The sequence below is a fragment of the Corvus hawaiiensis genome, chromosome 9, assembly GCF_020740725.1.
Source record: "Corvus hawaiiensis isolate bCorHaw1 chromosome 9, bCorHaw1.pri.cur, whole genome shotgun sequence".
Taxonomy (NCBI): Eukaryota; Metazoa; Chordata; class Aves; order Passeriformes; family Corvidae; genus Corvus; species Corvus hawaiiensis.
In genome coordinates this window covers 7,512,126-7,532,700 of record NC_063221.1, presented here as the reverse complement: position 1 = coordinate 7,532,700, position 20,575 = coordinate 7,512,126, and the positions used below count along the sequence as shown (strand labels likewise).

At 49.1% G+C, this 20,575-nt stretch overlaps 1 protein-coding gene across 4 annotated transcripts; it reads left to right on the top strand.

Annotated features, from left to right (window-relative positions):
* The first annotated feature begins 4,097 nt into the window (after nt 1-4,097).
* SCYL3 (SCY1 like pseudokinase 3) lies at nt 4,098-20,298 on the top strand. 4 transcript variants are annotated; one of them, XM_048312357.1, is made up of 15 exons: nt 4,098-4,196; nt 4,514-4,794; nt 6,865-7,139; nt 7,968-8,153; nt 8,810-8,923; nt 9,513-9,626; nt 10,226-10,328; nt 11,495-11,606; nt 11,965-12,042; nt 13,450-13,589; nt 13,887-14,074; nt 14,412-14,583; nt 16,425-16,568; nt 17,810-18,537; nt 19,858-20,298. In XM_048312357.1, exons 3-15 carry the CDS (start codon nt 6,975-6,977, stop codon nt 19,918-19,920), a joined length of 2,307 nt encoding a protein of 768 aa, XP_048168314.1. In that variant the 5' UTR covers nt 4,098-4,196; nt 4,514-4,794; nt 6,865-6,974; the 3' UTR covers nt 19,921-20,298. The 4 variants fall into 4 exon arrangements, with proteins under 4 accessions (XP_048168314.1, XP_048168315.1, XP_048168316.1 ...); XM_048312358.1 differs by having other exon boundaries at nt 4,514-4,806; XM_048312359.1 differs by lacking the exon at nt 4,514-4,794 and having other exon boundaries at nt 9,513-9,569.
* The last annotated feature ends 277 nt before the right edge of the window (nt 20,299-20,575 follow it).

Below are 20,575 nucleotides of genomic sequence, written 5' to 3'. Positions count from 1 at the left end.
TCCTGTGGGTGTCAGAGGAAGAGGGGAGAGTCTGACCTGTTTAATTACCTGTATTTATGGATTCAGTCCCTGGGTACTGTATCCTGCATAAAACAGGGTGAGGAGGGATCTGCTTTCTTCTAGCAACATCTGCAACTTTTGTCCTCTTTTTCCTGGTTTCTCTCCCTGGCTTTGTAGAGCTCCTCTTTTCTTTCCCTTCAGCAGCAATCCTGACCATCCCAGGAGTATCCTGTTTCCCAGCCTGCTGCTAATTAATTAATGAGTTTGGTTAGGCAAGTGTTTTAGATATAATTAGGCTGTAAAGTTAATAGCACAATGAAATAAGCAATGGCTGAGAAGCTCCTACGTCTGGTAGCTATTAGAGAAGCTTTGTACAGATGTACGGGCTCATTTCTGAGAGCAATCTGCTCCGTGTAGCCACCTAAGATACTGTGTTAAATTATTATTTGTACTACACCAGTATTTAGGAGCTTTCCAGGGCAACAGGGTGGGGGAAAGCAAATGTAAACAAATATTCTCATTCCCGAGAGTTCATGGAGGACCTGATTCAAGGTCTTTCAAATATCCAGGAGGTTGTGGAGCTGTCTGCTAAGAGTTCAACATGTGCATTTCATTCTGAAATCAGACTGCCGTGATTGTGCTTAATTTAATCCACTCTGGATTAAATGAAACAGAAACAAGATGTATCTTCCTCTGGAATAAGCAGGACAAGCTCTGTTCAGTTACAAGAGATTTTGGGCCCCTCTGGCAGGGTCTTTAATGGAATTCCTGTAGCACAGCACTGGTAAGCTCAGCTGTCCACTCATGATGGCAGGAGGCTGAGAATAGCGACAACCTCTATTCCTTCTGTGACCATCCTCAAAAACCATGAAATACACAAAGCTGGTGCAATTCATGTCACCCTTGAAGCTCTGGTGATCAGCTCATTCTTTCCTTCAGGTTAAGGTTTTGGGGTTTTCTTTCTTCTGAAAGAGCTCTGAGGTGCCAGGAGGGCTGTTGGAGCTGCACAGACAGTGGGAGAGTGCACTCCCCTGCCTGCATTTGATTGGCACAAGGTGACATTTGCAGCCAGTTGGTCTGGACACCCACTTGAAAAAAAACATGGACTTTTCCAGAGCTGGAAATAATATGTTGGGGTCCCTGCCCCCTAAAAAAAGAAACCCACTTCTGTTCATTAAGAAATTGAGAAATATCATTAGCAGCAAAAAGCGACTGTACTGTAGTTGTAATTAACATGGCCATGCAGGACTAGGACATCACTGGAAAAAGCATCAGCTGGGAGTACCACTGCAGCTTTGTTTTTTCCCCCTGCCTTTCCCAAAGGCCCCCTGGTCTGGAAGAGAACGAGCTGGGGAACATCTCTGCAGTACTGAGGGCGCCTGCACCACTGTGCTGGACAGAATGGAGCTGTGGCTGCCCCATCCCTGGGGGTGTTCAAGGCCAGGCTGGATGGGGCTTGGAGCAGCCTGGTCTAGTGGAAGCTGTCCCTGGCCAGGGCAGGGGGTTGAAATGAGATGAGCTTTAAGGTCCCTTCCAACCCAAACCATTCTGGGATTCTAAAACAATGCTCCCTAGCTGTCCGTCTAGACCTTACATGCTCTACTCCACTGAAGTGATTTTTGCTCTGTCCCCTCCTGCAGTCACCAGCTGTCTGTCTCTCCACTGTGCCAATCTTTTCTTGCCCAACTGACTTAAATAACCATTTCCAACCCTAATGAGGCATTTTCTAGGAGCTCTGTAATCCTGCTAGTTCCCCGACTCTTCCCTCTGCCCTTGAAAGAGAAGGAGGGGGGTTCACACATCCCTCATCAGATCCTGGGTTGTTCTCTGGAGGAGCCCACGTTGGCTGTGCTTAGGGAAGGCAAAGGGTGATGCTTGGGGGTAGAAGCCCAGCTGGGGTTTTTGTGCAGCACCTGGTGACAGGGCCCTGAGCAGGGCACACCCCTCGGTGCCACTTCAGTCTGTGTGGAACAATGGAATCACAAGGGAAAACCAGGTAAAGGGAAGGAACGCTTCTCCACAGAGGCAGCCCAGCAAAGGAAGTAAGCCATAAATGATGCAGAACAGCCAAAGTTTGCTTTTTCTTCCTGACAGCCACATGAATCACACCATAGCCTGAAGGTGGAGCCAAGTGCTCTGAGTAGAAATCAGTTGTTGCTTATTAGGAAGTTTTTATCTTTACCTCCAGTTGCTCATGTCTTCTGACCTTCTGCCTTTGCCCTGCCACAAACACACACACGGAGGACATACAAACCCATGCTTGGCTCCTTGAATAAACATGAGTAATGTTCACAGTTCCCCTTAGTTTGCACTTTGGGGCCAGGATCTTTTTTTGTGTCTGTCACATTTGAGCCAAAGACTCTGGATCTTTCCTGCCGTTGACAGATAGAGGTGGTGTACCTGAACTTTATTTAGATTCTGTTCCTGTGTGCATTATATTACCCTGTGATGTGTGACATACTACATGTCATATTACCTATGACCCATTTTACTTTCCTGCACCCTGCTCCTCCCATAATATTTCTGCTTTTTTAAAGATGCCCCAGATCATCCATCTACCAGCATATCCTGCCAGACGAGCAGATTCCTCCTAGCACTGCGTCCCCCTGTTAACCCTGATGTGCCACCTTACAGCCCTCCTCATGCACAGTCATAGGAGAAATCCTCTCTCCTTGCTCCCCTGAACAGATGGTGAGGCTCAACTGATTGGAGTTTGGGTGTGGATCTGAGGGAATCCCTTTTGCTATCCAGGAAGCTGTGGTTTAGCTGTGCTGACGGGACTCTGGCTGATGAGCCACTGTCCAGCAGACCTGTGTCTGGGATCATCTGTGCTGTCCAAGCACTGGAAAGCTTCACTAGAAATGGAGGGGGGAAAGCATATTGCAAAAGAGCACACTCTACACAGTTCATGCTGGATTTGACAGCACAAAACAGTGCAGGTTAAACTCGTGGAATTGAGTTACTAAAGAGAGCCAAGGCGCTTGCACAGCTCAGACCACCTGTGTTAAACACTCTGCCCTGGCCATTAAATCTGCGTCTAGACGAGGCCATGGGGCTAGGCTGTGCTGCTGTTCAGAGTGACTGAGCAAACCACATCTTCACGTCCTGGCGCTGCAGGAAACTGGAATAACACCGGCGATATGAAAATAGCGTGTGAAAAGCCCAGACCTCCCACCGCTCTGGAGTCATTGCTTTCAACCTTCGCTCCGCCGTCCAAAACACTCACGTGAAATCTCTCCCCGGAGTCACTTTACGCCGCAGCACGGAGAGCAATTAGTTTTAATGGCATTAAATGGATCCCCTCACGCAGGATTGTCGGACCACCTGCCTCGCTCGCACCCTGCTGCCCCGCTCCCGAGCTGGCGGGGAGCTGGCACCGGACTCCCTTCGGCGGGGAACCAGCCCCGGACGCGGCCCGGGGCACTCGGGGTGCAGGCGGACCTGAGCAGGGGAGGGCTAGGACACATGAAAATGTCATTTAAAAAGGACATTGAGGGGCAAGAGCGTATTCAGCAAAGGACAACAACGCTCGTGAAGGGTCTAGAAAACGTCTGGTGAGGAGTGGCTGAGGTAGCTGGGGGTGTTCAGCCTGGAGGAGGCTTAGGGGGGGACCTCATCGCTATCTGCAACCACCTGACAGCAGGCTGTAACCAGGTGGGGTCGGTCTCTTCTGCCGGGCCTGCAGTGGGAGGACGAGAGGCAATGGCCCAGCGGAGACAGGGGAGATTCAGATTAGATATTAGAAAAAAAAAATTCACCATCAGGGTGGTCAGGCATTGAAATGCCAGGGTTGCCCAGGGAGGTGTTGGAGTCACCATCCCCGGAGGTGCTCAAGAGGCGTCTGGATCTGGCGCTGGGTGATGTGGTTTAGTGGTTTCAGTGGCATTGCTGGGTGCATGGTTGGACTGGATGATCTTAAAGGTCTCTTCCCACCCTGACGATTCCATGATTCCCTGTTTCTAAGGGTGCCTGGAGGCAGACTCGCCCTCATCCAAAATGGCGGCCGCCGCTTCGCGGGCCGCGCCCCCGCGCGGGTGAGGGCGCTGCGGCCGCCGGGCGGCAGGGGGCGCGCGAGGCGGGCGGCGCTGCCGGGCCGGGAGGGCGGGCGGAAGGACGGACAGACAGACACACAGACAGACAGACGGAGCGGCCGGCGGGGTTCAGTGGCACCGGCACCCCCGGCCCGGCGGGGACAGGTGGGCGGGGGACTGGGACAGGCGGAGCGGAGGGCCGGAGGTGTTGTCGGGGGCCGCCTTGGGGTCTGACGGGCGGGGGGCGGTGGACGGGGCGAGCACGGGCGGCCCTGGCCCTGCCAGCCGCGCTGGGAACGCGGTACCGCTGCCGCCCCCGGGCCGGGTGTGACCCGCGGGCAGCGTGTGCGCGGGGCTGCAGCTCCTGGGCAAAGAGCAGCTCCCGCAGTGGCGGCTCTGGCTGTGCTCTTCCCGCAGCCGGCGTTACCCGGTGTTCCTGGGGAGCCTGTGTGTGTTAAAACTGTGCTCTCCCCGGTGCCCAGGGTTGGACCGGTGTTGGGGGAGCGCGATTGAACCGGGCTTCCTTCCCGCGGAGCCTGCTGATCTCCCACCTGCCTGCGAGGGACTGCTTCTGCAGGGTGCCGGCTGGGCACTTGAAGGTGTCGCGTTGGGAAACCTCTGCCTTTGGGAGCAAAGCCCCCAGCACCTCTGAGAGCACTTCCAGGAGGCTCTGCTGGCATGGGAGGTGGCGGGCAGGGCGCCTGGAAAGGGGGAACTGCCTCTCTCTGAGCTGTGGAATGCCAGGGCTCGGCGTGTGTTTCAGGTGAATATTCAGGTGAATATGCAGCTGTTATTCACTCCACAAGGAAGCTAATTTGAAATTCCACCTCGTTCTGGTAGCAAATCCACATTGTCCTTACCAATCCCTCTGGCTTTCCCTGCTGGGCTCCTCTCTGTCCCAAGGTGTGCTGTGTGTTACATCTGACGTTCATGTTTACAATTTGTTGAAAATAAGATACAAAAGGGTTAATGCTCTTAACTCATAGTTGCGTGAGTAATGGTTTATTTTAGCTCTGGAGAGTTCATCGAAGGGTTGTAGCCACACCTGGGCATAGACCTTTGCAGATGCTTTTGCCAGCTGGAGTTTCAATAGCCATAAAAAAAGCTGAAAAGCTCGGGGTTCCACAGGCTGCTCTTGTCCCTTGTCTGTTTGGAGGTGCTCAGTGTTTGATACTGAGAGCTGCCGGGCGCTTCCTGAGAGGACATCCCTGGAGAGGAGAGGTGTGTTTGCAGCTGGCTGTTGTACAGCAGAACTCAGGTGGAGCACAGGCATGAGAATGACTGTTACAATATTCGGCATGAGAAGGACATGGAACAAGTCCAGAGGAGGCTGTGAAGTTGATAAGGGGACTGGAACACCTTCCCTATGGCTGATGGGGTTGGGGTTGTTCTGCCTGGAGAAGGTTGCAGGGAGACCTCAGAGCAGCCTTCCAGCATCTGAAGGGCCTACAGGGAAGCTGGAGAGGGCTGTCAGCCCCTCTGTGTTGTGCTGGGAAGTTGCAGTTTAGACTTCCATAACTTTCCCTTTATTTCCTAGAGGTCCCATTAAAGGAATCAGTGCTGAAAAGGTGCAGATCCGTGCCTGACACCAGAGGTGAGAGTATGAGAAAAAGCCCAGACCTCCCACCTGCAAGTTCTGTAGTTAATTCAGTTTAGATTTTAGGTGGATGAGGACACAGAAGCTCAGTTAAAAGCCCCTCTTCCCCCCCCCCCCCCCCCCCCCCCATTTTGGATTTTGGACTGCAGGGGTTGTTGTGCCCTCACTTGGTACCCTCTGAGGGGTTAAAGGAGCTAGGAAACCATATCAGACCAGCTCTCTCTCTCTCTCCCGAGCACTTCTGACCTCAGGGCTCCTGGGAGACCTAACTGGAGACACAGGTGAGGGGCCAGAGCAGCAGCTTTGGTGGAACAGCTCTGCTGGGGAGCTGGGAGACTCCTGTGTTGTTGCCTTCCTGAAACCTCAGGTCATGGCTGGAAACAACCACAATAAAGCAATTCTTGAGTTGCAAAAAAGAATGCTTGGGGGTGGGCAATTTTCCCCCACTTTTCCTGAAAACTGAGGGTTTGCTCTCCTTCAGATTCCTGATTAAGGTTTGCTGACTTCCATGTGCAGACAGGTTCAGGTCTTGCCCATGGCCTGTGATCACAAGCCTGATGACAGAGCATATGCTGGGTCAGTGTTTTCCAAAAGAGCCTCTGCAATCAGTGTGTTTGTTTTACTGGTTTTGTGTGTGAGGGAAAGGCACAAAAATCTCTGTCAGCCTCTTCCTGACAGGCTGTGGGAGGAAAGAAGGGTTGGCAGGCAGAAGGAATATTTGTCACATGGAGAGAAGGTAATCAAGGGGGAAAACATGCTGCTGGAGGAGGGTACCTGGCTATAGGTAACCTCCTGAAATCCACTGTAATCCTTCTTCCTTCACTGAAATCTTCTCTGGCTTGGAGAATTGAGGAATGGTGTTTTTAAGAAGGCCAGAGGCTCCTTGTGGAGTGGCAGTCACACTTCCTAACTTAATGTCAATTAAACCCCTGGAGTGGGTGTCTATGTGGCTGAGGGTGTTGGTGGTTCCTGCTCTTGGTGGATCTCATCTTGGTAGCCGGGTCAGGGATTGGCTGTGGATGCTGCACTGTGCCAGAGCCGGTGGTGATGCTGACACAGGTGCCAGTGCAGTCCAAGCGCCAGAGCTGAGAGCTGCTCCCATGTTGATCCAAGCCCTTTTGTGGACATTGGGTTTCCTTTACAAAGTTAAACTTTGGGGATTTTATTCTTGTCCTTAAACTCAAGGAGAGGATACCGGCAGGAGAAGGTTCTTCATGGCTGTTTCATGCTTTGCAGAAAATGCTCTGAAGGTGAACTGGCCAGCACCCGCCAGAACTGAATCTGTCCAAAGAAAGCCCTCCTTCACCCAAAGCCTGTTTGTGGTGAGGAGGGGACCTGTGCGAGGGATGGGCTCAGAGAACAGTGCTTTGAAGAGCTACACCCTGGAAGAGCCGCCGTTCACACTGCCCACCGGCCACACCATTTACCCAGCCGTGCTCCAGGATGGCAAACTCGCCTCCGTGTTCGTGTACAGGCGGGAGAACGAGGATAAGGTCAATAAAGCTGCCAAGGTACTGCAGTGTGCCTGGGACACACTTGCCACAAGTGTCCCTCCTTTTATTGGAAGGGTGGGAATCAGTTAACAGGGGTCAAACCCTTGGGAGTGAGGGCAGGAGAAAAGGTGGAAGCCAACCCTGGCCACGGGGCAGAAGGGGGTTGGCAGCTGCCGAGTTCACTGTGTGCTGCATGATGAGGGCAGCAATGTTCAGATAGCAGTGCCTGCCTGCCTTTGCAGGGTGCTGCCTCTTCCTGCAGATGCAAGTCGGGGTCTTTTTTGGGTGAATCCCACCCAAAATACCATATTTATTATAAATAAGAATTTTATTCTGTGTAAGATTTTCTCCATCCAGTGCCAGCAGGGAGCCTGCAAGACAGATGGAGAGAAAGAGCATGTAGTGACAGGACGAAGGGAAATGGCTTCAAACTGAGAGAGAGTAGGTTTAGATTGGATATTGGGAAGAAAGTCTTCTCTGAGGGGGGTGAGGCCCTGACACAGGATGCACAGAGAAGCTGGGGCTGCCCCATCCCTGGAACTGTCAAGGCCAGGGTTGGACAGGGCTTGGAGCAACCTGGGATAGTGGAAGGTGTCCCTGTCATGGCAGAGGGGTGGAATGAGGTGATCTTTAAGATCCTTCCAACCCAGACCACTCTATGATTCTGTTTCAATGTATTATAAAAAGTTCTGCCATGAGTGAGGAAGTTTTCCAGGTGCTTGGTGAGGAGCAGGGATGGGCTGTCTGAATTCCATGAGAAAACATGGCTAAGGGGACAGGACTTAAGCTCTGCAGCCAGAAGAGATACCTTAGATGAGGTCTAACAGATGTCTTTGTTTCTGGAAGCACCTGAAAACCTTGCGCCACCCTTGCCTTCTGCGCTTCCTCTCCTGTACTGTGGAAGCAAATGGGATCCACCTGGTTACGGAGAGGGTGAGGCCCTTGGAGATGGTCCTGGAGATGCTCTCTGCTGCAGAAATCTGTGCAGGGATCTACGATGTGTTGCTGGCACTCATCTTCCTCCATGACAGGGTAGGTACCCCTGGCGGCATCATCAGGCTCTGGTGGGAGACGGATGAAATGTGACAGGAGAGCATTGTACCTGAATTTGTCTGGGTGACTCATTCCTTATTCCTCCCAAAAAGACAGACATGTGCCCCACCATTCTTGTAGTCTGAAACTGCTAAAATTGGCTGCTTTGGAGGAGGAAGGGTAATTGAAAGTGTTGTGGAAACAAGGCAGCAAGCAGTTCTCACTTCATGGATCTGCTTGCAGTATTTCTTGCTTTAGGGAAATGGGATTGCTTGGCCTTGGCATTTGTTTACAGCTGTTGCCCCATGCCAGAGATTGGTGTCACCGCTGCCCTGTCTGGGCACTGTGTGTTTGCCCAGCACTGCAGGTAAATCCTAGCTCAGACTGTAGCTCTGGGGTTTTGTGTTCACAGTTGGAGAACTCCCCTGGATTTACAGTTGCATTGCAAGGGCTATGACAGTTAGGGCTTTGTCTGCTCTAAAACCCTGGCCCTCCTGCCTGGCACCTGCTGGTCACCTACAAAATCCCAGAGGAACTGTGTGCTTTTTGGCATCTTTCCCTCAGCCCCCTGCAGCACCTAATTAGTGCTGATTAAGATTTTACATCTTCATATATCCCCCAAGTCCGTTACCCTTTTTTGGGTTTTTGTGTTTTAGGGAAACCTGACACATAACAATGTCTGTTTATCATCCCTGTTTGTGAGTGAGGATGGGCACTGGAAGCTGGGAGGAATGGAAACAGTCTGTAACTTCAGTGAAGCCACCCCAGAGGTAAGAGCCAAGCCAAGTGCACCCTGGATGCCCAGGGGAGGATTCCTGGCTTGTGGAACCAGGCCATCTATGGATGTGAAGGCCCAAGTCCTTCCACTTAGCTGGATTTGCTATTAAATGTGTTGGCTTACTTCCAGGTCTGTCCTGAATCTTTGCTCTAAGGACACCATAACTATAAACTATGATGTTTACACAAATTAATTCTCCATTAGCCCAAACGCAGCTGCTTTTCTAAGGGACACTGCTGGCTGGAGAGTGAGAAATCTTTGCCCTTCTGGACTGATACAAAATTTTTTAAAAAATCAGGATTCAGGTTGAAATAAGTCATTAAGAAAAATAATTTAAATGCCTCCTTAGCTTGTGGCATCTTCACTGTTTGGTAGCAGAAAAAAGAATTCCTGGTCTGATTTCTGCTGCCTGCTCTGCAGAATCATTGCAGTGGCAGGCTCAGCCTGCCCTGGGTGCCAGTGGAAGGGGCAGGGGCAAAGCTGCTGCCATCCCCCCAGCCCTGGCTCATGGGGACAGCCTGCTCTGCTGCTTGGCACTGAGGGGAGGTCGAGGCAGCTCATGGCCCCTCTTGTCCTTCCAGTTCCTCTGTCACATGAAGTCAGTGCGAGACCAGTCGTGCATCCCCTGCGAGGAGATGGTGAGTGACAGCATGTGCTCAAGGAGCTTCCTGCTGGCAGCAAAGAAAAACGTGATGGTCAGGAAATACTTTTTTATTCACGTTATATTTCCTCATGCCTAAATGGCATGGAAGTGGCTCTTGGATAATATCTGAGGTTTCCTCTGTTCCTTTTGTCCCTCCTCTGTCCCATCCCTGGTTTGGGAATGGTGTTGGGCACAGGTAATATTACTTTTCAAACACTGTGTTGCTTCTAAATCACCAAAATTTTGCAAAAATCACAGGGTAGTTGCTGAGATTGCCCAGATCACTGTGGTCCCATGGTTGTGTAACTCTCACCACAGCCTTTTTCCTACCTGTTAGTACCTTCCTATGTATTGAGAATCCTCAGGGTTGCTTGTATCACCTGTTTCCATAGAAATGGTGAAAGCTGTTGACTGCTTGCATTCATCAGGGAGTTGTTCCATCATCATAGAGTTGCTCCTTTGGGTTATAAATTCCCCAGTGGAGGTTTTTTTAGCATAATACTCTACTTGTAGGGTACACAGTGGAGCTTTGATGCTATAAAAAGAACTGGAGAGTGTATATGGTGGGGGGCGGGAATAAAGACTCATGGAAAACACCAAATATTTCATAAGCTCCTGCTTTTCTGGGGTTTTTTTATGTTTTATTTTCAGTCTGCAGACTTCAAAATCCTGCCCAGCAGCTACGGGCACGCGAGGGATGCCTATGCATTTGGGACAACAGTTGAGAATCTCCTGACAGTTCTCAATGATCAGGGTAAGAATGACATTTTGCCTGTGACAGGCCCTGTGGTTCATTCCTTGTGTGGTTGTCTTGGGGTGACTTTATGATGTGTATCCCATATCGCTGCCCTATGCACAGAAATTAATTTTTGTGCCTTTCTGTGCCTCTAAACTGAGCCTGAGAGGGGGAAGGAAAAACTGAGCAAAACTTTTTCAAAGCAGTTTGCAGCTTGTTCAAGGTCACACAGAGATAGCAACTTTTGCCCAGCTGCGGCAGGGGAGCAAGGAAGCACTGGCTTGCTGCTCCCGGGTCAGTTTCTGGCCAGTTGTTCAGTTTCTTTTTCTCTGGAGAGAGACTGAGAGTTGAACTTTTTTCCCTTCCCTGGAATTTCGGATTTTCTCCCTTTTCTACTGGACTGCTTCAATATCAGAGCACATCGGGAGGATTTTCCACCGGGCACAGAGGGCCTGGCCCTGGGCCAAGCCCCAGCTCCGAGGAGACCAAAGGGAGGACTCTAACACTTTCCCAGGTTTTTCTCCACAGCAAGAGATTTATTATTTAGCATTATTTTCCTTTTCCCATGTGTTTGTTAAATAAATAGCTTTTATCTCTTTCACTTTCCTTTGAGGAAAATTTATTTTTTCCCGAACCTGGTGGGGGAGGGGTGGTGACCTGCCTTCTCTCAGAGGATATATTTCTAAATTTGGCCAAACTGGCACAGTGGTTGAACATTTCACCTTTTGTTGCAGCTGGCAGGATTGTTGTGGGTTCAGTGGCTAGTGTTGGTCTTTGTTTGCAAACCTTGGCTTCTCCTGTATTCCCCTTTTCCTGCATTTGGACGTGGTCAGATGTGGCTGGAGGTCACCAGCCTGTGTGACACGAGCACTCCCAAAACTGCTTTGGTCCTGCCTCACCAAGGGTTATGGATGTGGCACGTGGGTCTTGAGTGCCACAGCTGAGCTGGGGCTGCAACTTGCAGCAAAGGCAGCAGGAAGATTCTTGGGAGGACAGTAGCATTCCTTGAAGGCTCAGTAACCAAGCAGCTTAGGAAGAGAAATGGAAATGCTATTTTTCCCTTCCTTTTGCACTTTTGCTATCCATTAGAGCTAAAAATAAATTTTGGGGAGGGTGGAGGACTCCTGAACATATCTTGTTCAGTGTGGAGAGAGAAATCTAACTGTAGGTGCTTTGGATTTCAGTTTCAGCAGATATTCTCTCCAGCTTTCAGCAAACCTTGCACTGTGCACTGCTGAATCCAGACCCAAAGTGTCGTCCACCACTGTCCAGCTTATTGTCTCATGAGTTCTTCAGGTAAGGACAGGAATATCAGGCCTCTCTTGGTCTTGATACTGCTTATTTCTGTCTTGCAAAGCATTAGTTTTGTGAAGGTGAGATGGGAATGCAGATTTAATCCCTACCCTTTGCAGGGATCTTTGACAAAGAGGCTCCTTAAATTAAGGAAGTGTTACCAGCCTTCCCAATGAGGTGCTGAGCAGCAGCTTTCAGGTGTCACCTCCTTGCTGGCACTCTTGATCCACCAGCATTTGACTTGGGTCCCTCTGTCTCATTCTCTCTGCTGAAGGAATGGTGGGGGTTTGCAGTCTCTTCACTGTGGGTGGTTTAAGCATCAGTAAGGATTACACTTGACAGCTTTTGTTTTTGTGCTTAGGAATGATTTTCTGGAAGTTGTGAATTTTCTGAAGACCTTAACACTAAAGTCTGAGGAGGAGAAAACTGAATTTTTCAAGTAAGTGAAGGAACTGTAATGTGGAAGCTTCTTATTTCAGACATACTTCTTCCAAATGGATTGTGGGGGGACCTGGGAAGGCTCATGGCCAGAGGTACTTCCTGAGGTGGCAGATTTTGATGGCTTTGGCACATTATTTACTCTGTAATACCTTGGGTGCTCCAGCCGAAGTAACGATCCTATCAAAGAGGAAACTCTCCATCTCCTTGTTTCCCACTTCCTTGTGAATGGTTTGGTGTTTGGGAGGAGCAGTCCCTGCTGGGCTCTGCATCATCCTGATGCTCCCCAGCCTCCAGAGTGATGCAGCTGCCAATGAGAGAGTTTGCAGTAAGACTTGTTGGGTGAATTAATCATGCAGTGCCAAGAGTAAAGCTGTTGCCTGTAATGGATGTCTTGGCTGCAGTAGTGGAACATCTTGCAGTAAATCTCACTGTTGTGGACCCCAGTAATTTTTCTGTCAGGGAATCTTCTGTGTAATCATGGCATTATATAGGCCTGAAAAGGGGAGAAGCAGAGTTTTTTTCTTTTTCCATATAAAAGAGCCTTGGTGTTCTCACAGACCTGTTTTCCTGCCTGTTTTATACTTCTGTGGTCACCATCAGTTATTTTTCATTAATTTGAGGTTCAAGTGGAGGAAGTAAGAGGAGAACGGGGATCCTTAGCAGGAACATTCAGAGTGGTTCTCACTATCTCTGTATCAGCAGTGTTTACTGAGGGAGGGAATGAACACTTCGCTTAAAGACAGGGGAGTGTTGCCCTTTTATCAGGCAGAGGGGCCTTCACAGCATGTGCACCATTCTCCTGGGCTCCTCCAAGCCTAGAGAAAAAGCAGTAACTGTTAATTGATATTTTAAAAATGAAAATCTGACAGACAAGAGCAGTTGCACAAAATTGAACTCTGATAAACTCAGTCAGTACTCTGTTGGCCAAATTAGATGGAAGTGGTTTCAAAATGGGATTCCCTCTGTGCAAGGGAAACTTCCTTTGTGTGGCAGGTAGAACAGCCTTTTCCAAAGCAACAGGAAAATTCTTGCAATGCTCCAGGGTATGCAGTGAGAGGAAAACTCTGCTGCAGTTTTGACTATAGCTCTTCATGGGAGATGCCAGCTTTGAGGCAGTTTGATGCCCCAGCAGCTTCCTGTGCCAGCTGGATGTGCTTGTGACAGCCCATGATCCAGGTGTGGGGTTTTACAGGATGTGGCTCTGGCTCCTGGTTTGTGCCTCCTCCTCTTTGCCTCAGGCAGGAGCAGAGGCTTCTCTGTGTAGGTCAGAGTGCAGAGGGAGAGGCTGCAGTGGAGCACTGTCTCTGGATGAGTCAGACACAAAAAGGGGAAATGATATTGAGGGAAACAGGCATAAATGCATGGAAGGCTGCCTTGATACTAACTGCTGTCTCCTGGAATGCAGATTTCTGCTGGACAGGGTGGCTGGCTTGTCAGAGGAGCTGATAGCATCACGGCTGGTACCTCTCCTACTCAATCAGCTCGTGTTTGCAGAACCTGTAGCTGTCAAGAGTTTTCTTCCTCATCTGCTGGGCCCAAAGAAAGGTGACCTTTAAATACTTCCTCATCACAATTATTACAGACAAGTTTGGAATGAATTCAGAGCAGTTGTTTCATTGAATCAAGGGAATGGTGGTGTTTCTCTAAGCAGAACAAATACTGTAACATACAGAACTGGGAAGGACAGTTATCTGTGCTTCCTCCTTTGCAGTACTTGGCACTGCTCTGCTGATGCTGGGAGGAGAATTAGGAATGATCCTGGTGTCATCACTCAGTAGCTTCTGGGTGAGCTGTCTCTCATGGCTGAAGCAGCCTTTTCCCATTCTCACCTCTGTTCCCTAGAGCAAAGTGGGGAGAGCCAGACCAGCTGCCTGCTGTCGCCAGCCCTGTTCCAGGCCCACGTGATCCCAGTGCTGCTGAAGCTGTTTGAGGTGCATGAGGAGCATGTGCGGATGGTGCTGCTGTCTCACATCCATGCCTACGCAGAGCTGTTCTCTCAGGAGGAGCTGAAGAACATCATATTGCCACAGGTTAAGGACAGCAGACCAATGGGTGGTGTATCCTGGAATACGGGATTTCACAGAATCACAGAACGGTTTGGGTTTGAAGGGACTTTAAGGGACCATCTAATCTAACCCCCTGCCATGGGCAGGGACACCTTCCACTAGACCCATCCAGCCAACAGAATCCACCCTCTTTAGCTTGTAGCACAATGTAGAAGGCTGATTTTATGGAATCCCATCCAGTCTCTACTGAGAGCTATAGGGGATTAGAAGTGAAATGGGCTGCAAAGCTAACACTTAAAGAGGAAAGCAGTGCAAAGGCAGAGTTTTCTGTTGTGGTAACATCAGTGTGTTGTTGGTGCAGGTGTTGCTGGGCCTGCGGGACACCAGTGACTCCATTGTGGCGATAACGCTGCACAGCTTGGCCGTCCTCGTCTCCCTGCTTGGGCCTGAAGTGGTTGTAGGTGGAGAAAGATCAAAGATTTTCAAAAGCTCTGCACCAAGTTTCATGAAAACTGCTGATCTCTCCCCAGAAGGTAAAAGATACAGTCAGAATATTCTTGGGATGCTTGCATGCTCTGTCCAAGAAGTGTAGGCAGAATTTCTTGGATTTCTTAATCTGTTGCCGGTGACAGGTTAATGGAAAAAAAAGCTAATTTGCAGCCAAACTTGGATTTTAAGTTAGGTGCTATTTGCAGATACAGAATTTATATCAGAAGAAGAGCTATATAAAAGTATTTTAAATATAGGAAATATATGGGGGAAAAGTGAAACCTCTTCTTCCTTTAAGAATCCCTATAAGTAAAGGAGATAGAGTGTGTGTGTTTGGTGGAAAAACTATATTACCTTTCTAAAGGACTTATATAGGCAATTATTTAATATTTCCTCTGTCCTTCCTGTTTTTAAAAATAGTAAATCTCACCTTCTTCCCCCAATTTCTATTCATAGATTGGAAAAGGAATACAAACTTCCCTATTTTATCAGCTCTCTGGAGGCTTTTCAGCTAATGCAAATGAAGACAGTAGCCCCTGCACCTGCTAGATAACTTGGAACCAAGTGTACTAAGGGAAAGCTTGTCTGGATATTGAAACTAAGAATATTTGTAACAAGGGAAAAGTCAGCATTTGTGCAACATTAGACAAACAGATACCAAATGAAATACATGACAGAGATCAGTTTAAGTGTTTGCTTCCTGTTTATGTGTGTACCAGCAGCTACCACACTTCATTAAAATCAGTGGATGTCTCATTGCATTAGTTTCTTTACATTATTTATTTTAGTAGACTGTAGTAAGTAAACCACTTTGGATTGCAGACTGAAACCAGGTTTATTTTTCAGAATACACTTAAAATTAGGCCTGATTTAACTATTGATGAACAACAAAAACCCCACCTTTGTCCTCAACAGTGAGTGATGACCTGCAAAAAGCAACACAAGAGGCTGAGCACGAGGTTTAACAAGCTGTTTGCTCAAGCCCCTCAAAGGATGTGCCCTTTATGAAGGGTGCTGGGGGAGGGGGTGGGTTCTGTGTGTTCTGTGCAGTCCTTTCCAGTGGGCCATGTGTCTGAGGGCACTGATGATCCCTAGACTAAGCAGGCACAGCTGGCTGGGAATACAGATGAGCCCTGTGGAAGCAGATGCAGCATTGACCCAAACTGTGCTAATCTTGAAGTGGTAGCAACTGGGTACCACACAGCTGAGGCTGGTGCTGGCAGACCATAACCAGTGCTGATCACACCCTGCAGCTCCCAAAAATGAACTGCAACCAGGTGCTTGCCAAGCTGGTTGGGCCAGGGAAATACGCCTGCCTTAGGCAGCTCCAACACACGGCCTTGACTGCCCACCACCCACCTCACCTCAGGCTGGGATATAAGGGTAGCTGTCAGTCAGCCTTCAGAGCAGACTCCCATTCCAGGAAGCTGCTGTGCCCATGCCCAGGTATGGGAGGGGGTTGGTGTAGTGTCATGAGTTTGCTTATGCTTGGAATTGTTGTGAGCAAGTGCAGTACTTCTGTATAAGGCAGGTACCAGGGGATTTTGTGATGCAATTGGGATTTTGGATCCAGCCAGGTGGCAAACAGCATTTTTAAAGCATCTGCTCTGATCATAATCAATTTATTCATTTTGTATTTCTTGAAAGAACATCTCAGCAAAAACTCACCATGTACAGTTGCCATAACTTTGTACTGGCAGGAGCTGCAGGCAGCAGGAACAAAGGAGCATTGTGTTATGTATGGATCAGGAGGTGCAGCTGTTGGATTGCTGTGCCAAGCCTCAGCATTGTTCAAATAAGAACATTCCAGTGCTGCAGGCAGTTCAGCTCAGACTGACAACACACCTCGTGGACTTGTGTCCTTTCTTTTCCTTTATCCTGGCAGATTCCCCCAGTCATGGCATGAGCAATCAGAGAAGCCAAACCTCTCAGCCCCTGAAGAGCAGTCCCAGCTTGTTCCCCAGCTCTGCAAATGCACCTGTCAAGAAGCTTCCTATGCAACAAGACAATCCCCTGGCTTCAAAGACAGGTAAAAACTACCCTAGTGCTTCCTTTCAGAAATCAAGTGTTTACCAGTGAAGTGTTGCTTGAAAAGATGTGCATTTTCCCCCATGTGCCGATCTGAAAGATTCAGTGAACCAAGGAAGGCAACAGTGAAGGAAGGGGAGTGTGATCCTTAACATCCTAGGGAATAGCTATTTGGGAAGCTGACATACACAGACTGGGTCCCTGGACTTGAAGTTGTTTCCTTATAGCAGATTCTGTGCTGTGCTTTCACCTCTCCCACAGCTCAGCAGATACTCTGGATTTACATGTCAGCTCATTCTGACAGTCAAAGCTGATTCTGTTTCCTTCCATGGCCTTTTCCCACTCACCTGTTGCTTATCAGCAATCAGCTGGTATTTAACGCAGTTCTTGTGCTCGAGGCATGAGCTCTGGCGTGCCCCAGGTCAGAGAGAGTCCAACTGTGTTCTTCTGTGCGTCGTTAAAGCGACTTCGGCCATAGGAAAAGTGCTGCCGGCTGAGCTAGGTAGCTGGCTGCTTTGCAGAGGGAACACAGCAGGAGCCGATGGGATCGGCTCACGTTAGCTCGGAGACGAAGGAAGAGAGAGGCTGTTCTGGTCTGCCTCCTAACAGGTTTATTGTTAGAAGTTTCACAACCCGAACAAGCTCAGAAGGGATGGAATACGACGGGATCCTTCCCCGAGGCTTGTCCTCAGTTTCATAGGCAATTTGAAAACCGCGGTAAAAGGGGAAAACAACCAATGAGTTACAAGCCAGGGGGAGGATGCAATTTAACAAGAGCCACTGGGGTAAACCGAGAGGCGGGAGTCATAAGAGAACCAGTGAACAACCGAGTAACGGGGAATTTTCCCGAACCGGGGGAGGTGGCTTGTACCCGGGCACCGCCCAGGGGGGTGCAGCTTAGGCTTCTGAGCCGCCCCTCGACCCACCCTCTGAGTCTGCCTCTTCGGGAAACTCGATCCAGGGGATGGGCTGGGATTGATTGGCATCACACTGCCCCAGCCCCGCAGTGGGCTGAGTCACCGCAACAGGTATTGCCCCAGGGCTCTGAGGTAAATTCCCTCTTTTGCAAGCAGGAAGGTGTCCCTGCTTTCTAATCCAAGAGGAGCTTTCTTTCCAATCAATTACTGGCTGGTTTCCATGCCAGTTGTTCCCTGTGATGTCAAGAAGTTTTAGACAGAACTCCATCTCTGCCTGCACTTGCTCTCTTTAAACAGGTATGTAACACCTTTTTGTCTTCCACAGGTGAGCAAGGCGCTCAGCCCCCCCTGAACGGAATTCCTGGAAGCATTAATACATTGAGGAACAGCAGGAGCTCTATGACTACCTCGGAAAAGCCAGCAGAGGAGTGGCCAGACTGGAGTGAGCCAGAGGAGGCAGACACTGAGAAAACTGTGAACATTCAAATTCAGCCCCAGGAGCTGCGGGGCAGCACGGGACCTTATTTTGCTGATCATGATGTAGATGAGAAGCCTTGGGATGACTTTGAGCCCAGGAGCCCCAGTCCTAAATTGTCCTCAGGAAACTGCCTCACTGTGACACACGCTGATGCAGTTGAAAGGCCAAGGCCTCTGCCAAGTACCCATCAACTGAGCACAGAATTCAAAAGCCTGAGTCCCCCCACGAAGTCTTGCCATGGGAACAGCTGGAGCAATGACAAGTGGGACCACGAGGAACAACTGGGAGAAACTGTGTTGCCAAAAACCTTTCAGGAAAGGTTGAAGTCTTCATCAGAGTCTGGCTTGGGAGAAGAATTCACAATCAAAGTGAAGAGGAAACCAGTGCAAGACCCTGAGCTGGACTGGTTTGCTGACATGATCCCAGACATTAAACCTTCTTCTGCTCTTTTGATTTTACCTGAGGCAAGGACAGAAGCAGTTGTTCCCACTCACTCGGGTGGGGTGTCCAGCAGAGAAGGTGCCTCCCAGAATGTGCTGTTTTCATCCAAATTTGCAGCAGCTGATGTGATTGAGGTGAGAGACTCGAGGTAGGGAGGTGTAGGTGACTGTAGCCCTGAGAGGCTCCACAGCACACAGCAGCACACACAGCACTGTAGCACAGCTGGCCCCTCAGTCAGAGCATGGGTACCTGAGGAGGGAGCAGCAGCACAGACGCATCTTTCACCTGTGAATAAAAGGTGCTGAGCTCTGAGTGACGCATCTTAGCAGGCACCAGGTAATTCAGTGGGCACTTGATACAGCAAAGAGAGCTCTGTTAGGAAACAGTGAGGGAATGGACTCAACTTGTACACTACTAGAAGTACTAAGGAGTTTTAGCTCCAGCTTTTACTCTGTGCTGCTGTATCCTGGATGCAGCAATCCTGTGCTTTGTTAAGGGGAATCTTGGTTTGTCAGACAGGTAAAACAAGGCTGGATCCTGGCTGCTGAACAGACATGGTCCCATTCTCAAACAGAAGGGGCTTTCAGGTCCAGAGAATGCTCAGGACTGAAGTGTTTTTCCTGGCTCTTCTAGGAAAACCTAATACCATTGTAAATTAAGGTCCAGGAAACCAGAACTTCTGGATTACAGAGTAAAGCTTTTTGGGTGTGTTGTTTTCATGAAAGAATAGCTGAAACATTTCTCTATTTCAGAGATACAGGGGGGGGGTTACAAAACTGGGGTTTTTCTAAGTAGATAAATCCCTGTAGCCCAACCACAGAGACGCCAAAGACCATTGCTGTTTCCTAGGAGGGGAGGCAGCATTCGCACTTGAGCACGTAACTCACTTAGTGAATAGGTGTTGACTTCAAGTTGTTTTGCTCATTCAGCCTCAGGAGAGCTACCCCATGAATAGCAGGGAGTATAGGGAGAGGAGCCTGGGCTGTAAACTGAAGTTGTTTATGACATTTGAAAACGGCATGGTGTCCTGTGACAGAAGCACTGTCATGACCCCAACCCCATTTTGGGGGGAATGCAGTCACTACTGTGTCAGTGGGAGGGGGAGATCAAACTTACAGTGTTAGAATACAGCAGGAAAACAGCTCTTTCCTAGGGGGAAAGAAATAGTCTAATTTATTTTTATTCTTTTTTAATGCAAAGTGGGTTTGATACAAGCAGTAAAAAGAAAAGACTCCCTAAGTCTGCTTTTGTCTTTAACGTGATTCCTCTTGTAGTTCAAAGTTCTTTAAGACCATAAGCTGCAAATACTGACACTTAAATTTTGGGCTTTTGGCATTGCGGATGAATGCTCTGCCATCACAAGCCACATAGGCTCCTGCCTGACTCCTGGGGCTGTGCTAAGCACACAAGTACATTCCACATGCCTTAATGTTGATAATTTTATGTGATTCTAGGCTGAAGCTACAGGCTGGGGTGAAGAAGAGGAGTTGAACTGGGAAGATGATACAAACTGGTAACAGTTCTGAAGGAGACCAAGGCGATTTATGGTGTGTTGGATCCTGTGCCAGGAGTTGCTGCTTCCCCAGTACAATGGATAAAGTACCTCAGCGCTGCTTTTGCCACAAAGCAGGCACTTGCTGCACAGCCATTAGATCCCATGAGGCCTGAGCTCTTGCCATGGATGCTCCTTCCCAGTCTGTGCCAAAAGCTGCAGGGGTGAGCCTGCACTTGAGCAATATGCCCAGCTGTGGTGCTGCCACTGCTCCCGGAGAGAGGACAGGGTGATGGTGTGATGGTGCTGACGTGCCACTGGAGGCGAAGAGTGGTGTAGGAGATTGTTCCAGAACTCATCCCTGCCCTGAAAAACTGCTGACAATAAATGAAAGTCACACTGAGTTTCTTGGTTAAATGTGCCTTTTTCCTTTGGTTTTTTTTGTTTGGGGTTTTTTTTTTGAGTTTTTTTTCCCCAGAAAAGTAAAGCCCTTAGAAAGGCTCCTTTTAACTTTTCAGCTAAGAGATTATTTTAAGATGAATGTACAGTTTATTCAGCTTATTTATTTCTGTTTGTATAGTTCTCAGTGGCACAGGAGGTGCTAGAAATCATACAGTGAACGACCACAAACTGCTTAAGCACCGTGTTTTTCTGCTCTTAACTGTGACCAATAACGATTA